The sequence below is a fragment of the Carassius gibelio genome, chromosome B3, assembly GCF_023724105.1.
Source record: "Carassius gibelio isolate Cgi1373 ecotype wild population from Czech Republic chromosome B3, carGib1.2-hapl.c, whole genome shotgun sequence".
Lineage (NCBI taxonomy): Eukaryota > Metazoa > Chordata > Actinopteri > Cypriniformes > Cyprinidae > Carassius > Carassius gibelio.
Window position 1 is genome coordinate 42,633,489 of NC_068398.1, and position 18,606 is coordinate 42,652,094.

The window sequence follows — 18,606 nt, forward strand, 5'->3', positions numbered from 1 at the left end:
GGGCATTGGCGTAGTGGTAAAGAGTGAGTATTGGGACTTTGCTTGGAGGAGATTGGTGGGGACTGGGGGCGGAGCTGAGTTTGATGGTGGGTTTGGCCAAATGCTCGTTTGAGCGGCGGCCCCGAAGCTAACGGGAGCGGACGGCGGGGCTGTTTGTGGCCAGTACGGCCAGGCATTATTTTGTGCTTATTTATCGGCAAATTAGTATATAGATGGTATAGTTCCGCCTTATTTAATTTGCATGAAGGCTGGACGTCTGCTTTAGCCAGCGCTTGCCTGAGGCTCGAAACCGTCCACTTTCCCTTTGGCGGTATCGTAGGCCTAGCTGACCGGTAGGAGGATGCTGGTGAATCGACCGGGTTCTCGCCGGAGGCGGAGAGGGTCAGCCCAGGCGTCTCGGGAGGCGAGTAGCAGCTCGCGCCTTAACGCGGCCGCGAGTTGGAGACTGGGGCTCGATTGTAGTGCCAAGCCGTGAAGGAGTGGCCTTAGAGCCGGCTGGTTGCGGTGTTGGAGCCGGAGGCGAATGGGGTGAGTCTTCCGATGAAGAGCTTTGGCTTTGCGGCATGGTGCTGTAGAAGCAAACCACGATGCTGATAAACCGTCAATAGAGACAGGTAGGCTAAGTCAGCTGTATTTATGTCCTAAGGTTGATTATCTTAAGTGGCTCCACCTGAGCTAATTAGGCTAAGTATCTGACGTGCTCCTCCTGAACCTCATTATGAAACTACAGTTTGAACAAACAAAAGCATGTGAAAGAGCCCAATTCAGTACCCGCCTTGGAAAGAATGCTTGAAAAAAGTTTTTTTTTCAGTTATTTGTCAGTTATTTCTTAAGTGAAAGTAAACAGTTGAGGGAAAAGATGGGTTCATCATCTCTTAAAGGGACCACACCTAATTTAGCTACTAGCTGCTGTAATATTAATCCAAGAAAATGAAAGAAAAATCACTCACTGCTCTTGACTGAATTACTTTGTAGTTTTAACAAGAATTTATGCAGTCAAACCAAAATGTATCCAGACTCCGGATAAAATTTTTGATATAAATATTTTATTAGAGCCCCTTTCACACTGCCATTCCGGCAAATACAGGGGTAAAGTGTTCCTGTAATTGTTCCCTGGTCGCTAGATTTGGCACTTTCACACTGCCAGTGATGACCCGGTATATGTGCGTGCTTTCACACACAACCTTTGAAGATCCCGTAACGACACGTGACATCAGCGCGTGACGTGTAATGTACGAGTCGACAGCGCTTGGCACGTTATACTTTACCTGAAGCAAGCAAACGATCTCGGTGTCAGCGCGGAAAGTGAGGAACTAAACTGATCTCTGCTTCATTACAGTTTGCACATATGTTTTCATCGCGAATGTTGATCTTCCTTCAAAACAGCTGATAAAAGAGTCTTCGACACGGAATTAGATCTGGCTTTTGTTCACACAGCGCTTGTTCCGGATCGATTACCGCAATGTTACTAGGTCCCCGACCCGGGTTCAATTCGGTAATCAATTCCGGGACGTGGTTGCTTTCACACAGAAGGCGACCAGGCAATGTTACGGGAATATTGCGGGTCCGACGTGCAGTGTGAAACGGGCTTTGTAGGTACAGGACACTAATACAGTGAGTATAAGCAAACTGTGACATATTATACCCAAAGAATCTTCATACTGTGTACTATTAGCAAAATAGATAGATATAAATGTTTTATCTATCTATCCATATATATATATATATATATATATATATATATATATATATATAAACTTTGTTCCCAATTTTTTATATATATATATATATATATATATATATATATATATATATATAAAAATTGGGAACAAAAATTATTCAGCACCTTATAAAGCACCATGCATTGCTTATGTGTTGTTGTTGTTTTTTTTATTGCTAATGCAACCTTTTCACACCACAGTCTGAACAAAATGAAGCATTGCTTGGTAATTGTTCAACAAAGTATTGATAGTTGTGTAAATATTGTCATACTAACAGTTGTCTGTAGTTTTGGTTGATTGTAATCCATAACGTACATTTCTATCAAAGTTATGACATTATCAAGACGAATTTGTTCTGACAGAGTTTATCTCTAAATTCTTGTCATATTTTATTACCATTTTAGAAGCAATAGCAAATAAAACTGTAATAATGTGAGAAATGTTGAAGGTGTCTGAATAAATGTAGGTTTGTTTGTATATTTCATTTTAATATTGAAGACTATCTAGTTGTATTTTACACTTAATTATTCGGTTTCTGTACCTGGACACCTACAAACTTGAAAAAAGCGTAAACATTTTGTAAATAGCAAAAATAAATAAAAATAAACGAACATACAATTTTGAACAGGGCCCACTGGTACAGCCTTCACCGGGTCCCTGCTGACCCCAGCTACGTCCTGTGGGTGTTTAATACTGTGACCAAACACCAATAACACTTGTTATTTTGGAAAGTAATGCCATAAAATAATTGTTAATTTACAATGTTACAATTGTTAAGTGTCCCTGTGTTCTTGATACTCAAGAAAAAGAAGGCCAAGGCTTCAGTTTCTTAATCTTAAGAAATAATAGAATAACTCTTTAAATAATAAAACTTGTTACTTTCAATGAAAGTCAATAATTAAAAAAAGGCTTTTGAAAGGAATTTTAATGACTGAAGTTATTTATCGTAATTCGTGTAGGTCATAAATTCAAATCCTAATAGTCATAAAAAGGTCTTATAAAGTCTTAAATTTGACTGATTAAACCATGCAGAAACCCTGATTAATTAAATCTTGTGCTGTGCCATGTATGCTAGGCAACACTAGAAGCCACCAACTTTTTTGCATCAGACACCTTTCTTAATGACATTATAAAACACATATAATGACACATTATAAAAAAGAATGCTGTAGTCCATGCCTGGGTCAGTAATTCCTGACATAGTGCAGAAGGTATGCAAATGAATAACACATTTGCATAAAGAGGGATTTGAATTCCTGACAACTTGTTTTTCTTTCTTTTAGGAGATGACTTTATTGTACACTTTCGGCTTTACAACTTTGCAGATTGTTTACATTTATATATGGTTACATTACACACATCATGAAAGGAAAAATTTAATAATTGAATAATAAAAGGACTTATTTTTTTTATGTGATGTCCTCAAAAAAAGACTGGAAATGACTGTAATCAGTAGATGGCAGCAGTGGAGCACTTATTGTCTCATTAGTTATTTCCACCACACCCTAACAGTCTTTTTCCTATTGATTTATTTTTTATTATTTATTTGCTTTTTATGTTTCATTATACTCAAGCATAAAGGATATTTCCCTTTTTGACCATAAAGTGCAGCAATCCCTCAAATGCCTGCATAACCCACAAGGTGACCTTATTCCAGTCTAACCGGAGCCGAAGCCTGACGATTTGCTGAAAGCACACACATCCTGTTTGAGCAGTACGTGAGTTCAAACTAATTAAAGGCACTTTCCATAGGCATAATAGTTCTTATACTGTTCTATCCGCCTACACTAACCCTACCCCTTACACAAAACGTATGCATTTTTAGATAGATAGTTTAAAAAATAACTACATTTGGTACGTGTTCAAGCCATTTAAAATAGAGGGACACAGGAAATGTCCTCATAAACCACCTTCACATTGTCACGCCTGACATACCCATGTCATCATACAGGTTTGTGTCCACATAAACCAAATCAATCATTGTGACATGCATAGACGTCCATTGATGTTCTACCAGGTTAATGATATTTTCTGTAAGCTAACCAACACCTAAACCTACCCATCCTACAAACCTGTGCAGAAAACTGGATTCGCATCAACAACATCTTTTGGATGATTTATGAGCCTTTTTAACTAGTGAGGATCAGTCAAATGTTTCACTAATGGGCTGAAAATGTATTTGCACGCACGCACACACCGGGCCACATTCATTCATCCTAAACAAAACATCAAAAACTGTGCGTTCGTGTGTTTGTCAACCACAAAACCTGCACATTTTTAGTTTCACTTTATTTGACCACAATGGAATATGGTTATCCCACAAATGGCAACATTTACATGAGGAACAAAGACTTACAGAAAGCACACAAGAATAACCTAATGCACAAAAACATGTTGTAGTTAGAATACATACTGCATTTCTTTGAAAGCTGACACCTTTACTACTCTATAAACCTCTTTTTAAATATATCAGAACCTCTCTGATGTGTTTCTATAACTGATCTGCAGGTAGAACATGAACGTTTTAACCTGCACAAGTGATGTGGTCTTCCATCTGCTCACCACCAGAGCTCACCTTCCTATTATATTGACGCTCGCGCTACACAGACTGCTTCACATCATCCTGGACTACATTTCCCATGTTCCATTGCACTGATTACACCCTCACCTGCAGCCAATCACACACCTTTAACACCACAGTTCAGGGATGAGTATTGTTTGCGTGTGTCAGTGATAACAATGTTATAGTCATTCTGAGTTTCGCCTAGTTCCTAGTCTTGTTCTTTGCCTCACCTTTATCTAGCCTGTTTACCCTAGCTTTGTTATCTTAGCCTGTCTCCTCCTTTTGTCTGTCTGCTACCTGCCCCGGATCACCCTTTATATTGCCTTCTCAGACATAGTTTATACCTCGCCTGGACTATTGTCTGAGGATTATCTGTTTGCCTTGCCCTTTGTATCGACCCATGTCTGTTTACCGGACTACTCTTTGGTCTTGCCCTCAGTGTACCTGTTTTCCATTGTCCGACCCTTGCCTGTGTTGACCATGTCATTGAATAAAGCTTTGCAGATGGATCCCCATGCCTCCGTATCAATGACAATACACCCCAAAGACAAATAATCCCTCAGGAAAATCAAGAGGAAAACATGAACTGACACTAAAATGAGTCTGAGAAACAGTGATGAATAAATAACAGTGCTTCAGTCTCTCTAAGGCACACAAACAAGACTGTGCACACACACACACACACACACAAACAAACACACAGTTTCACGTTACAGTACCATTATCTTTTTCTCTCTGGGACACTGTTATAAGACACTTCTACATAGCCAAGAACAAACACATAAAAATAAAGCAGCCATTTTTTGACCATGAAATGTTTTTCTAATCTTCCGTAGTGTTTTAAACAGCACTCTTTATGAATGCGGTACAAAACAGAGTAATGTATCATGAATGTATCGAACATTATTAAAACCCTGATTCATCTGATTTTACATTCTAGCAAGAAACATAAAAAAATAAATTAAACTGCCACTGAAACATTTGACGAGGTAAAAACAAACAACTTTTAATGTTGTGAAAGATTATAGTAGTTCAGCTTACTAAAACATATTGGGGTTTGTGTCTTATGCTTTAAAAAGAATCTCCAGAGTTTGTCGTATTCAAAAAGAATGAACTACTAAGCAAACTACTGAGTTCTGGTCATGGATAAGAAGTGACTGGATTCCTGCTGAGATCTCAAGCAGTGACCCTTTATCTCTCTATTCTTCCATTAAAGAAACGTGTTTTACTCATTTCAGTTATTTCTAGTCTGACCTGGCATTCTGCTCTGTCCATGAAATCTGTGATCTGATCTTCTGTACACGATAATCTCTCTCACACGTCTTAACTGCCTGTGAAATCTTCAAGAAGAAAGGAAAGAAACAAGAAAAATTAATCTGACTGGTAGGTAAATAAATTACTTGATTTTCTATAATTCCTATCAAATCTACACATTTTTCCAAACTAAACTCAATGAATCAGATCAAAATCATGTTCATTTAGTCCATATTATTGCGTTGTCACTTTAATCAAGCAGGAGCAGTGCTGCTAAACTAGACTTAGCACTTAAACACCTGCTGCACGGCTCCTAATATGCTGTGTGTGTGTGTTATTAGATGCTTCTGCAGCTACTGTCTGGTGAATTAAGTTGTGAAGGCATGAAAGCTTCGCTTGGGTTCGACTCTATCGTGCTCAACAGCGCCTCCATCTGCTTCTCCAGCAGCGCTGCCAGCTGGCTGTTCTTGTCTGCTTCGTAGTCCGCTCCCTCGTTGAGCTGCAGGTAGGGCACCAGATGTAGTGTGCCAGCGGGCGTCATGCCATTTACACACATGTAGAAGTCTTGAGTGGGCGACACCGTTGGGGCGGGGCTTAGAATCATGCTGTAGTCCATGCCTGGGACAGATGTGAGCTCCAGGTGGGCGGGGCCAAGGTCTGCAGGGGGCGTGTCTTCCTCACAGTAGGGGGTGGAGCCGCGGCAGTAAGGTGCAGGAGTGCTGTTAGTCTGAACAGACTGTTGTCCATCAGGGCAGGTGACGTACTGCGTGATTGGCCCGATCGGCACAATCGGTGTGATTGTCTTGATCAGCACATCCTCCTGTATACCGTCAGACTGGACACTGGGTGTCACAGCTGGACTTGTGTCCACGTTTACCTGGTACCACGTTTCCGTGCAGTACTGTGGAGACCTATAGCCGTGAAAACTGGAGAAATGCTGATTGATCTCGTCAATATTCCCCTTCTGTTGTGACAAGAAAGAGCAGGAACTTCAAATTAAGTTCTGAATAAATCGTTCAACATTGTTGTGCTAGTTGTCGTGACATTGCTATGCAGTCGCTAAGCTATGTTCTGATCTGAACACTACTAATAAACAGTGTAACTCTGAGCTGGTGTGTGTGATGTGTGACGGGACTCTCTGACCTTCAGCAGAGCGGGTTCAAGCCCTGGGATGCGCGGTTTGGGAATCGCTGGCAGGAAGAATGATTTAATCCTGCTGGAAGAACACAAGCAGTGAAACACATCCATGAGACAGTGATACAAAACACAGAACTTAGCTAAATGAGGACCTTCAATAGACTTCTCTTGTTTTTATTAACCATACACTGACCCTGACTGTTTTTTTGCCATAAAAAAAATCTTTATTGATAGCACATCCCAGTAGAGTATTTTCTGCATGTTTACATTTTCAGGTAAAAATCCTTTAGTATGTTTATTAATCACTTTTCTGCAGATTTGTGACTCTCTGTGCCAGATCTTTACGTCTAAACAAGCCTCTAGGTCCATGTTCTCATGTGAGCTAATGATGCAGATCTACAGATCCATCTGTGAGACCAGAGCTATGAGCTTCATGACGTCACTGACCACATGCCTCGTCGGATGTTCCCCAAACTAATGAAGAGGAAGATCATGATAGCGATGCTGGTCACAAGGATCAAGGCCAACATTTGATCTGAGAGACAGACAGAGACACACTTAGAGCGGCAGCTAGCAGTCATGACAGATGGGTTGATATATGTGTAAGTGTTTGTGAGTACCGGACAGAGCTCTGCCGTTGATGGTGACGATGATGGACTCACTCCATACACTCCAGTGTTTGTTGCTGGTGGTGCGGCAGCGCACACTGAACTCATACCTTCCCACCGGCAGATCCAAAAACTCCACATGAGGCTCGCGCAAACGCTCCATTACCTACAGACCAATAGAAGACAAATAGTTTGTCTCCATTCCTGTCTCTTCTACAGTTATCATGAAAATGGAGACATGATAAGCAGACTCTGTGTGTCTGTACCCTCCAGTTGTCTGGCTGAGCGAGGTTTCTGTAGCGCAGCTCGTAGACCAGCATCATCAGTTGCTCATGAACCAGAGACTCAATCGGATGCAGCCAGGACACTAAAACACTGCGGCCGACTTCACCGATGCTCTCGTTCAGCATGATATATGTCAGGTTAAAGGGAGGGTCGGTCTCCACTGGGGACAAAGAACACGAGACTCATTAACAAACATGATGATGAGCAAACCTCAGGAGAAACCTAGAACAGAAGAGTTCACGAAGACACACTGTGAAAGCCTGAACATTTACAACCGTGTAGAGGCCTAATGTAGGGTCAGTATTTGGACAGTATGAACAGAGAGCAGTAGTTTGAAGAAAACTCTCATAGTGCTTGTTATATGCTATGATGTGTCCTTCACATCAAAGCCAATAAAAAAAAACTTTATTTTACAGACTAATCAATGTATATAACTGTATATTAAACTGTATGAGTGAAGTGTTGAACAAGAAAAATCAAGCTGAGTGCGAACAGTCTGCAGGTCTGAGCCGAGCTCAGTGGATGAAGCTAGAGAAGCTTTTTCAAGAGCTGATGCCAGCTTCATCATATCCTAATGTTTTATAGCATGCGTAATATTTACTGTAAAGCATCACCTATCTCGACCACGTCCAGGCAGTGTTTCCGAGAGGTGATGGGCCCCGTGTGTGTGTGTGCCGTCACGTTCATGCAGTACATCTCCCAGACCTGAGTGTGTTTGGCATCAAAGAAGCAGCTGTTGACGCCGCCGCTCACGTAATCAGGACACTCCTGAGGAGCACGCTCACTGTGAGGAGACATGACGTCTGTTCACTATCAACAGCTACACGCTACATAACAAACACTAATCTGGTGAAAATGATGATAAATCAGAGCGATTGAAAGTTACACAGATGTATTAAAGGCACGCTGTGAAATCTCACCCCATGGTGTACAGGAGCGTGTAGGTGACGTTGTCCTGATTAGCGATCGGATGCCACCAGCAGGTGAAGATCTCCATGTTGGGCGAGCGGCAGCGGTAAATATACGGCCTTTTGCCATCTGCAATGAAGCAAACAAAGACTGAAGATCTCAGAGAAGACATCTATTGCAGCATAGCAGTGACAAATTACATGAAGCAACTACAGTGGTGTCAGAATAAACACAGAATGTATAGGTTGTACTACACTGTATTTTAGCTTGCTTATTGTGCCCAAGAGCATCATTTATTTAAGCCCATATGCCCTTATTAATAAGAAACTGTCCTTCTAACCTTAGGTCCAGATCTGTAGTTCTAACTACGTAAGTTTGTGACACTGTTAATGTTCATTTGAGCAATGGTTTTGGGAAACACAGAATCGTTGAACCATGTTGGTAACAACGGTACTTGTGACCATAGTTGGCTAACGATGCTTTTGGGAATCGCTGCCCAGAATGGTGCCGAAACATCTCAAGTGTTGATGTAGATGTTGTCTATGATATTTCCAGCTCTTTGAGTTGATGTGGTAATTTCTTACTGCAATATCAAGCATGAAGATAATAAAACGTTATGAAGAATTTTGCTTTTGGCACAAAATACATCCCCTGAATGACTACAGCTTTGAAAGGATATCAATTAATTTGTCACATAAACAATGCCAAAATGATATGTACCTACAGCCAGTTAACATGTTTACATACTCTTTAAACAACAGTTAAACCTAAAGGGATAGTTCACCCAAAAATCAAAATTATGTCATTAATAACTCATCCTTATGTCGCTCCAAACCCGTGAGACCTCCGTTCATCTTCTGAACACAGTTTAAGATATTTTAGATTTAGTCCGAGAGCTCTCAGTCCCTCCATTGAAGCTGTGTGTACGGTCTACTGTCCATGTCCAGAAAGGTAAGGAAAACATCATCAAAGTAGTCCATGTGACATCAGAGCATCGAAAATACATTTTGGTCCAAAAAGGGCAAAGACTACAACTTTATTCAGCATTGTCTTCTCTTCCGTGTCTGTGTGAGAGAGAGTTCAAATCACAGCAGTTTGTGATATCCGGTTCGCGAACGAATCATTTGATTCCTTTCTGGACATGGACAGTATACCGTACACAAAGCTTCATTGTAGGGACTGAGAGCTCTCGGACTAAATCTAAAATATCTCAAACTGTGTTCTGAAGATGAACGGAGGTCTCACGGGTTTGAAACAACATGAGGGTGAGTTATTAATGACATAATTTAGATTTTTGGGTGTAATGTCCCTTTAAGCCATCCTAGATGTATATGACTTTTTTCTTTCAGACAAATACAATCAGAGTTAAAATAAAGTCCTGGCTCTTCCAAGCTTTATAATGGCAGTGTATGGTGTTTGAAATTTTGAATCCCATAAAAGTGCAGAAGTCCATCATAAAAAGTGTAATGGATGCCTTGTGAAGTGAAGCAATGCACTTGTGTAAGAAACGGGTCGAGCGGATGATCTTCTGGCACATTACTTTTTATAATGGATGGATACACTTTATTAGATTTCTATTGGACTACTGAATATCAACAGCCATTCCCTGGCATTATAAAGCTTGAAAGAGCCAGGACATTTTTTTATATGAATTGAGGGCAGCGTTAGTTCAGTCAGGCCACGGAGGCATAGGCTGTGACCAGCTGATGCAGTCAACTGTCAAATCGCTCCAACTACTACCATTCTCCTATTAGACATATATATATATATATATATACGTGGAACCACTGCTCGGTAAGAATGCTCAACGTCTCGCAACCCTCCCTTCTGATTGTCGTCTTGTTTCAGATCACTAAGGCTTTCCAGTCTGGGTTGGCATGGACCTGACTGCTGAGAGACACTCATCTTCATAACCAGGCTACAGGATAGACGTCCCACTGCCACATCTCCACAATTACCACAGTTTGCATTAAAAACATTATTAAGTGTCTTAATTGTCATGTATTTCCAAGCTAATGGTTATGGGAGATTATTGTTTAAGCTCTTGTATGTTCAATTAATTTGGGAGCAGGAACCCCCTTAAGGAACCATACCGCCAAAGATAAATTGACTGTTGAACTGAATGTGCTAATCAGATCATACTGACTCACAAGTTGCTGACAGCAAAACATTAAACACAAAACACTCCATTAGTGTCTTCAGTGTGTGATTATGACATGTGGGCTCATGCTAGCAGCTACACACTCCTACAAACACAGACACAGAGAGAGCGCTGTGGCAGAGGAATAAACACAGCAATGAGCAGCTAAAAATCATCTGAGAAACTCATACCGGCGATTTGAGATCTCAGGTATACTCATGGTCAGTTTTCATATTAAAAAGTAAATATAAAAACATTTAAAGGTGCCATCTGTAATGTTTGGCAAAAAAAATCAAGTCATACTCCACATTCCATACCAGATGGGGGCAGTATTCCTCAATAAAGTGAATTGGTCTACTCTAGAGTAACAAACGAGAAACGGCATAGTCTCTATGCTCCGCCTCTACTTTCACAACAACACTACAGCCATAGCCGAAGCCTAACTGTGCGTTCACACCGCCGGCGTCTAGAGCGTCAAACATCGCTCTTGCCGCTCTGCTCACGACGCTGAAGAAAGATTTGTGAGCGCTCAAACGCTCTAACGTAGATCGAATTCTTATTTTGTAATTAAAGCAGCCGCAAAGCAAACAAGCTTGTTGATCTCGTGCAGACTAACCACAAGGAGTTATAACCTCATTAAATATTGTTGTGGACGAAATATTAGGATCCTTTACTTAAAATGAACAATCTCAGACACCTTGGTCCACGTATCACTTTTAATTAATTTTTTATGTCCCTGTACGCAAACAGGGACACATCATAGATTAATACAAACGCTAAACAGCAATAATCAATCTGTCCTTTATTCTGCTTGGGAACTAATGTGCCAACTCTCAAGCATTCACCGAGAGACACACACAATTGACTCTTTTCACACGCTTTCACGCCACACATAAATTTTTTCACGCACAGAAAAACCACGAAGCAAAGAGGACACGGAGACCAACAGACTAGACAGAGCAGTTCAAGTCACGTCTGCTTTATTGTCAATTTCCACATGTACAGTACATACATACAGAGAATCGAAATTGCGTTACTCTCAGACCCCGGGGCATGAATGCCGAATGAGGTAGTGAGCAGACCAATCCTGCACAAGTGACTAGTGCATGCCATCATATAACAATTAGTGTGTGTGTGTGGGTGGGGGGGGTTCATAGTTCAGTGGTGCCTAGGGAAGAAGAGGGGAGGTTCGCGAGGGAGTTCAGCTTCCACGTTCTCCACGTTCAGAGACAGATTGTTGTAACAGCACCACTTGGCCAGGCGGCTCACCTCACTCCTGTAGCAGGTTAGTTATAATATAATAAAATGGGTTTAATAAAATAACGTTAAGTTATAGCTAGCTAATTATCAAACGCAGCTACAGTTAGCCATCGCTAACATTAGCACGTTTATCGAACAGCCTTCGATACATTTCTATGTTATAACTTCCCGAAAACAAATACACAAACATATAAAACAAACTTCTAGCGAAATACTAACAGCATCTAACTTACCAATCCAAAAGAAATGTTGCAAGTTCGGAGTCGAGCCTCATTTCTTTCAGGTCCATCAGTTGTCTCCAGCGATTGAAAGCAGTGCCGATGTTTACTCTGGTTCGGCTCCTTTTCTTATCGGATTTTATTTGTGATTCCGAGCGCGGTTGTTTCCCTGTAGCGGGTGGTGGTCTCTTGCCAAGGGCTTGAGACATCATTTCTCTCTCTTCCCTGAACTGAAATGAAGTAGTGGGCTGTACTTTCCACATGATTGACATCAGGTTCAAGTACACGCCCACAAGACGTGTGAGTTATTAGTGTATTGCAGATTGGCTGGTGGCTATGTACTAGCCGGGGCTAGTAATGCTAATGCTAATTAAGTGAAGTGACATTCAGCCAAGTATGGTGACCCATACTCAGAATTTGTGCTCTGCATTTAACCCATCCGAAATGCACACACACAGAGCAGTGAACATACACACACACACACACACACACACACACACTGTGAACACACACCCGGAGCAGTGGGCAGCCATTTATGCTGCGGCGCTCGGGGAGCAGTTGGGGGTTCGATGCCTTGCTCAGGGACACCTTAGTCGTGGTATTGAAGGTGGAGAGAGAGCTGCTCATGCACTCCCCCCCCACCCACAATTCCGTCCGGCCCGAGACTAGAACCCACAACCCTTCGATTGGGAGTCCAACCCTCTAACCATTAGGCCACGACTTCCCCAAATTAAGGTTGATATCTCTGCAGCAATATAACTTGACATTTTTTTAATGACATCATCGCCCTTATTTCTTCTCATTTTTTTGATGCATGTAGGTCATGTTATGGATATTTTTACCTCAATTTTTGCATATGGCAACTTTAATACATGATGCAATGACAAGCTGGATATTAATAGTTAGTAATATAGTAGTTATGTTTAGATATGGGGTAGGTTTAAGGGATCTAGAATATGGACATGCAGAATGAGGCATTAATATGAGCTTTACAAGAACTAATAAACAGAAAATATGCTAGTAATAGTTAATAATGAGAGTATGTCTGATACATTTACATTTAGAGCCATTTTATCTTGTAGTATATTCAATTTATTCCTCAAACGCCCATTACTTGGTCTTCAAAAAGTCTTCAAATTAAAATGCCTTAACTTTTCCTTCCTAAAATCTGCACAAACCCTGTATTTACTTATTTACATCTCTACACACACACTCTCTCTCTCTCTCAATGTGCTATAGACACGCTTTAGCGGGTGAGTTAAGGACTCTGATCTAATGGTTTAGTGTTTACTAAGCGCTTTATTTACTTACATCAGCCTGTCATCATATGTTGACGTCACACATGAAAGATAAACCTGAGGAAAGCTGAAAACCAGAGCGGATCAGGCCTCATGAAATGAGAGGAACTTATTTTTCGCACTACTAGCCCTTTCTTTCACACAGAGGCACAAACAGATCGTTTTGAACAGTGTGGGGAAGGTTACAATGGAAATGTAACAGATATACAATATAGTAAATTGTGCATTTATGTAAATGATTTAATTAGATTGCTTTTGATTTACTTTTCTAAAATAAAATTTCTAAATAATTGTGAATAAAAAAATAATAACTGTGAATTACCCTGAAACATTTAAAGCAGGCAAGGTTAACTTTACACTAGTACTCAACACTGATTATGGTCAAAATACTTCATCTCTTGAATTAAGATTAAAATAATTAATTTAAAGCACAGCCACCACAAAATGAGATTTAATACAGATTTAAAATGAAAAGATATAGTTTAATAGCTATGATACTGTTTTAGAAATTAATTCTTTAGATAGCTATGACGGGAAACACTGGTATCTAACAATGCCTTGCAAAAACAGTTAATATTAAAAAAATAAAGCATATACATAAACCCACATATGGAATAAAACCGTTATCAAGTGTGCTATTCTGTGTCCTAAATTATTGAAAATGTTTAGAGCAATCAATCTGATTTATGAAAGGAATCAATCAAAATATTCAGATGTATCCTATAATCATTAACATTTCACAAGTAACTGTAATTACAAATTTTTTCTCCGTGCCTGTAGCAGATTACAGTTACATTAATTTTGTAATTCAATTAAATAATTCCGTTACATAAAACTAGTTAGTCTATATATTTAAAAAGTCTTAAAGGCCAGTTTCACTAACAGTTTGTGCTAGCGCAAACTGTCTTTTGGTGTTAAAATCGTACAGTCAGGATTTACTAATGCAATACCAGCTTTATCAACACTTCTAGCAAACCTTCAGGCCTCCAGTTCTTTTTAACGTACTCTGGCTTCTTTAATTCTTTATTTTTGACTACACTAATTTGCATTGCACTTGATATATTTCGTTGGTGGTATGTAAATGAGATGTTGAAAGTGAAATCAGGAGTTTCTAATAAGCAGCAAATTAGGAGTTTATTGAGGAAAAGGTCGTAGTTAATGGTTTGTTAATAGCGTGAAGTAGACCTTAAAAGAAAGGGTGACCAGATTTTTCCCTTGTGTCCCCACATAAAATGCACTTTTCTTACTCGTCTGTGTTTATATTAAACATGACTAATAATAAAAGAGAGTCGGACATAAAGCAGGTCTTGATGTTTCTCTCGCTCTTAGGATGTGTGCCATGGATCGCAGAAGCCTCATATAAGCTCATATGTATTCGCGATTCAGTTAAAAGATCATGATCTTATTCTTAAATGACGATAACTTTGATATGTAAACCTTTGAAATCACAATCCCATCTGAATATTTAACAGCTTCACAAACAGTAGGCTACATTTCTGTTTTGCAAACATTAAATAATAACGAAAGTACTGGAATAAAAGTCTGGATATTGACTCCGATGTTGTGATAAAGAGTAACTGGCCTTACACAAATGTTAACAAATGTTATGTTTCAAATAAAGAGATGTGTATGCTACATTATGCCAGTGATGTCTTTGTTTAAAAAACACTGGATGAAACAATCTTCATTCTCTTATTTCAAGTGACTCTTTTCCATAATTAATTCTTTTAAAATAATAATTATTTTGTCAGAACCTATAAGTAGAGATCATACAACCAAACAAAATAATCTGTTGTCTAATTTATTCTAAAATCAATTATTCAAAATCATCTAATCAATGCTATCAGCTCTGTTTCTAATATTCAAATGTAGACTAGAGTGTAAAATGTACAATCTATCAGACTTTTTGTAGTGCATCAATAAGGATTTGGTCCAATTTTACTGTGTTGTAATGCTTCTCATCCAGTGTGAAGAGTTCTGCAAACCACACCCCAATCACCAATGACTCCTCCTCCTCCTCTAGCACACACCTCCCTTTCGTTTGGTTTGTTCTGTGATCCGTGACGAGGTCTTTACTCACCTTCCTTGGACGACTGAAGCGCTTCAGTGACGGTCATCCAGTGAAGCGTCAGGAGCAGAAAGCACAGCATCACGCGTCTGCAACACAAAACAGCACTGCTACACTTCACTGCATGAGCTGACAGTAAATACACAGTGTGCACACACACACACAGGTGTAACAATAAATCCCACATCATGCAGAACTTCAGAGGCACACATCTTTAAAAACACTGAGATCTGTTGACAAAGGCTGATGGGAACTGGAAATACTGGAACCCTCATTATGCCACGAGGACTCGAATTCACAGCTTTCAGTCACGTGACTGTCTCCAAGACCTGGAGGGCAAAACCTCCACAGAAATGCAGGGCAAGCCTGTCAACACCCCAGCTGCATCACCACTTTCATTTTTGTAATAACTCAGAGTCTGTTATTCCTTACTTCAACGGCTGGTTTGATCTCAGAAAACCTACAACAGCCTGAAATCACTGAACCGATATTTGACTATTATTTAACTCTAAACACAAATAACACACAGTTGACATTAGAGGTGAAGCGAGTTATTACATAATGATGATGAAAAACAAACATGATGAACATTAAAGCCTCTCTCAATCGCATCAGATCATGTCGACTGGAGAGACCCAGGAAATGATTCACAGTGACTTTAACTTCCACACCGTTTCCTTGAAGCATCAACAACTGTGTTACACAAAAGCAGAGTGATGACATGCATGAGTTACAAAAGCATCTTTAATGCTGTTGTGAATGCGGCTCTGGCGTGATACGTGTTGTTGTGAGGCATGATGGGATTGCTAATGCTAGTCAGGATCTGTTTCCTCTAAGAACTCTGTTCAGTGAACTCAGCCCAATACTGCACTCTTAGTGACATTCATAACAGAACAATAATTATTATAGTGCTGTTCATTACAAACAACATGTATTTTAAAGGGGCGGTTGTCTTTTATTTCTCTCTTGGCTTGATTGTGTTCATGGGGTGAAGTCTAACATGATAATGCTTTGTTTTCTGGTAGTTAAGTGACCTGAGATTGACTAGTTTTAACATGTGAGAACACGTCCAGTGATAAAACACTGATGGTATGAAGGAGTCTCAACAGCAGGAATCTCACACACACACACACACACCTAATTAATTCATTTACAATATATATGTTGTATAATTACAATGAAGCCTGATAGTTATGATAGTTTAACACTTTTTACATCACATTTTCATTGCTGTGATCTGTCTGAATAACTTCCTAAATACATGATGAATACCTTTAACACAAACACAAGAATCAATTCTAAAACAGACTTCAGTTAATAAAACTGTGCAGTCCAGTAAAATGTGTTCAATAGCAATATAAAAAAGCTTTGTAGAATATTCCAATAATTACTGTTTTACTAAAAGAGCAGTCTTAGTCAATATCTGTTGTGTCTCTATGATTCAGGTCTTATCTTATTCTCTTATATGTGTTATATATGACACAATAAACCTCCAACTGGATGACATCCATCATGTTAACACATGATATGAAAGATCTGTCATCTCAAAGACAGATGAGGTGTTTTATGTCCAAACGGGATCCATGACAGTGACAGACATGTTCATTTTAACATACTTCAGCACATTTACAATAAAAGAGCACAAGCTATCTGTCTCAGAGCCAGCTATATGTGCCAGGTTTATTAAAACACTAGATTAGAAAGCAAGCCAGAGCAGGGGAAATGCAGAAAAGAAGCTGAACGGACCTGTTAGATCAGCAGGATTGAGTCCGATAGAAAGCGCTTCAGACAGAGTCCATGTTCAGTTCTCATATCTCTCGCCACTTTAACAGCTGAACGCCTCTACCTTGATGAACCCGACACTTCTCTCTCCACACTCACTACACACCTGCTCTTGTGTTCATGAAGATGAGCTTACAGAGGAGATAAAGGAGTAATCCTGATACAGCAGATCATATGACAACAACTAACAAACAAACAGCGGAGAGATCTAGAAACTCAGCAAGTCCCTGGGAACAAGACTAAAACCTGTCAGACCAGATTCACTCCCACACGACACAGTGCAGGAAGCACAAATCAATTACTGCATACTACACAAACTCACCACACATCTGTATGTATTGGGTTTGTTTTAGTCGCATGATGATGTTCATACAATTAAAGCTTATTTATGCAGGAATGTTTGTCCTGACAGAAGCTGAATAGAGAGAAAAATAGCAAGCATCACTGCAAACGCAGTGGGATTTATCTGAAAAATCTCACAGAACAGAGCCATTTTTATGTGAAATCAGCCCAGTGTTCACTTGTGTGTTTATTATTAATCAACATGAATGATTAAATAAACAGGAGTGCAATGTTTACACCAATGACTACAATAGGTGCATATGTACCTTAGGAGCTTGGCCACTAATAATAGCATTAATACATTTAATAGTGTCTATTTAAACTAAGCCCAAAAAACCCACCTTGATGGCAGAGGCTATTTACACTAACTCTGCCCACCAGTGTGTGCTCGGATCAGCTAAAGACCAGCTTAAACCAGCTAAAGACCAGCTTAAACCAGCTAAAGACCAGCTTAAACCAACTAAAGACCATCTTAAACCAGCTAAAGACCATCTTAAACCAGCTAAAGACCAGCTTAAACCAGCTAAAGACCATCTTAAACCAGCTAAAGACCAGCTTAAACCAGCTAAGACCAGCTCATGACCCGCTAAAGACCAGCTTAAACTAGCTAAAGACCATCTTAAACCAGCTAAAAACCAGCTTAAACCAGCTAAAGACCAGCTCATGACCCGCCAAAGACCAGCTCATGACCCGCTAAAGACCAGCTTAAACCAACTAAAGACCAGCTTAAACCAGCTAAAGACCATCTTAAACCAACTAAAGACCATCTTAAACCAGCTAAAGACCATCTTAAACTAGCTAAAGACCATCTTAAACCAGCTAAAGACCAGCTTAAACCAGCTAAGACCAGCTCATGACCCGCTAAAGACCAGCTTAAACCAACTAAAGACCAGCTCATGACCCGCTAAAGACCAGCTCAAACCAACTAAAGACCATCTTAAACCAGCTAAAGACCAGCTTAAACCAGCTAAAGACCATCTTAAACCAGCTAAAGACCAGCTTAAACCAGCTAAAGACCAGC

General features: G+C 39.9%; 1 protein-coding gene across 2 annotated transcripts; it reads right to left on the reverse strand.

Annotated features, from left to right (window-relative positions):
• Positions 1-3,537: 3,537 nt before the first annotated feature.
• Positions 3,538-17,505, reverse strand: LOC127952715 (prolactin receptor-like). 2 transcript variants are annotated; one of them, XM_052551416.1, is made up of 9 exons: positions 17,208-17,505; positions 15,474-15,550; positions 8,489-8,606; positions 8,183-8,352; positions 7,550-7,728; positions 7,296-7,449; positions 7,123-7,210; positions 6,682-6,751; positions 3,538-6,502 (listed from the first exon to the last, which is right to left on the reverse strand). In XM_052551416.1, the coding sequence occupies exons 2-9, from the start codon at positions 15,541-15,543 to the stop codon at positions 5,876-5,878; spliced, it is 1,476 nt and encodes a 491-aa protein (XP_052407376.1). In that variant the 5' UTR covers positions 15,544-15,550; positions 17,208-17,505; the 3' UTR covers positions 3,538-5,875. The 2 variants fall into 2 exon arrangements, with proteins under 2 accessions (XP_052407376.1, XP_052407375.1); XM_052551415.1 differs by having other exon boundaries at positions 3,539-6,502; positions 6,682-6,754.
• Positions 17,506-18,606: the final 1,101 nt, after the last annotated feature.

Coding starts and splice junctions, on each gene's coding strand:
- LOC127952715 (XM_052551415.1), bottom strand. CDS start 15,543: ATGCTGTGCTTTCTGCTCCTGACGCTTCACTGGATGACCGTCACTGAA. Junction 8,353..8,488: donor ACGCTCCTGTACACCATGGG/GTGAGATTTCAC, acceptor GTCTCCTCACAG/TGAGCGTGCTCCTCAGGAGT. Junction 7,729..8,182: donor CCTGGACGTGGTCGAGATAG/GTGATGCTTTAC, acceptor CTTTGTCCCCAG/TGGAGACCGACCCTCCCTTT.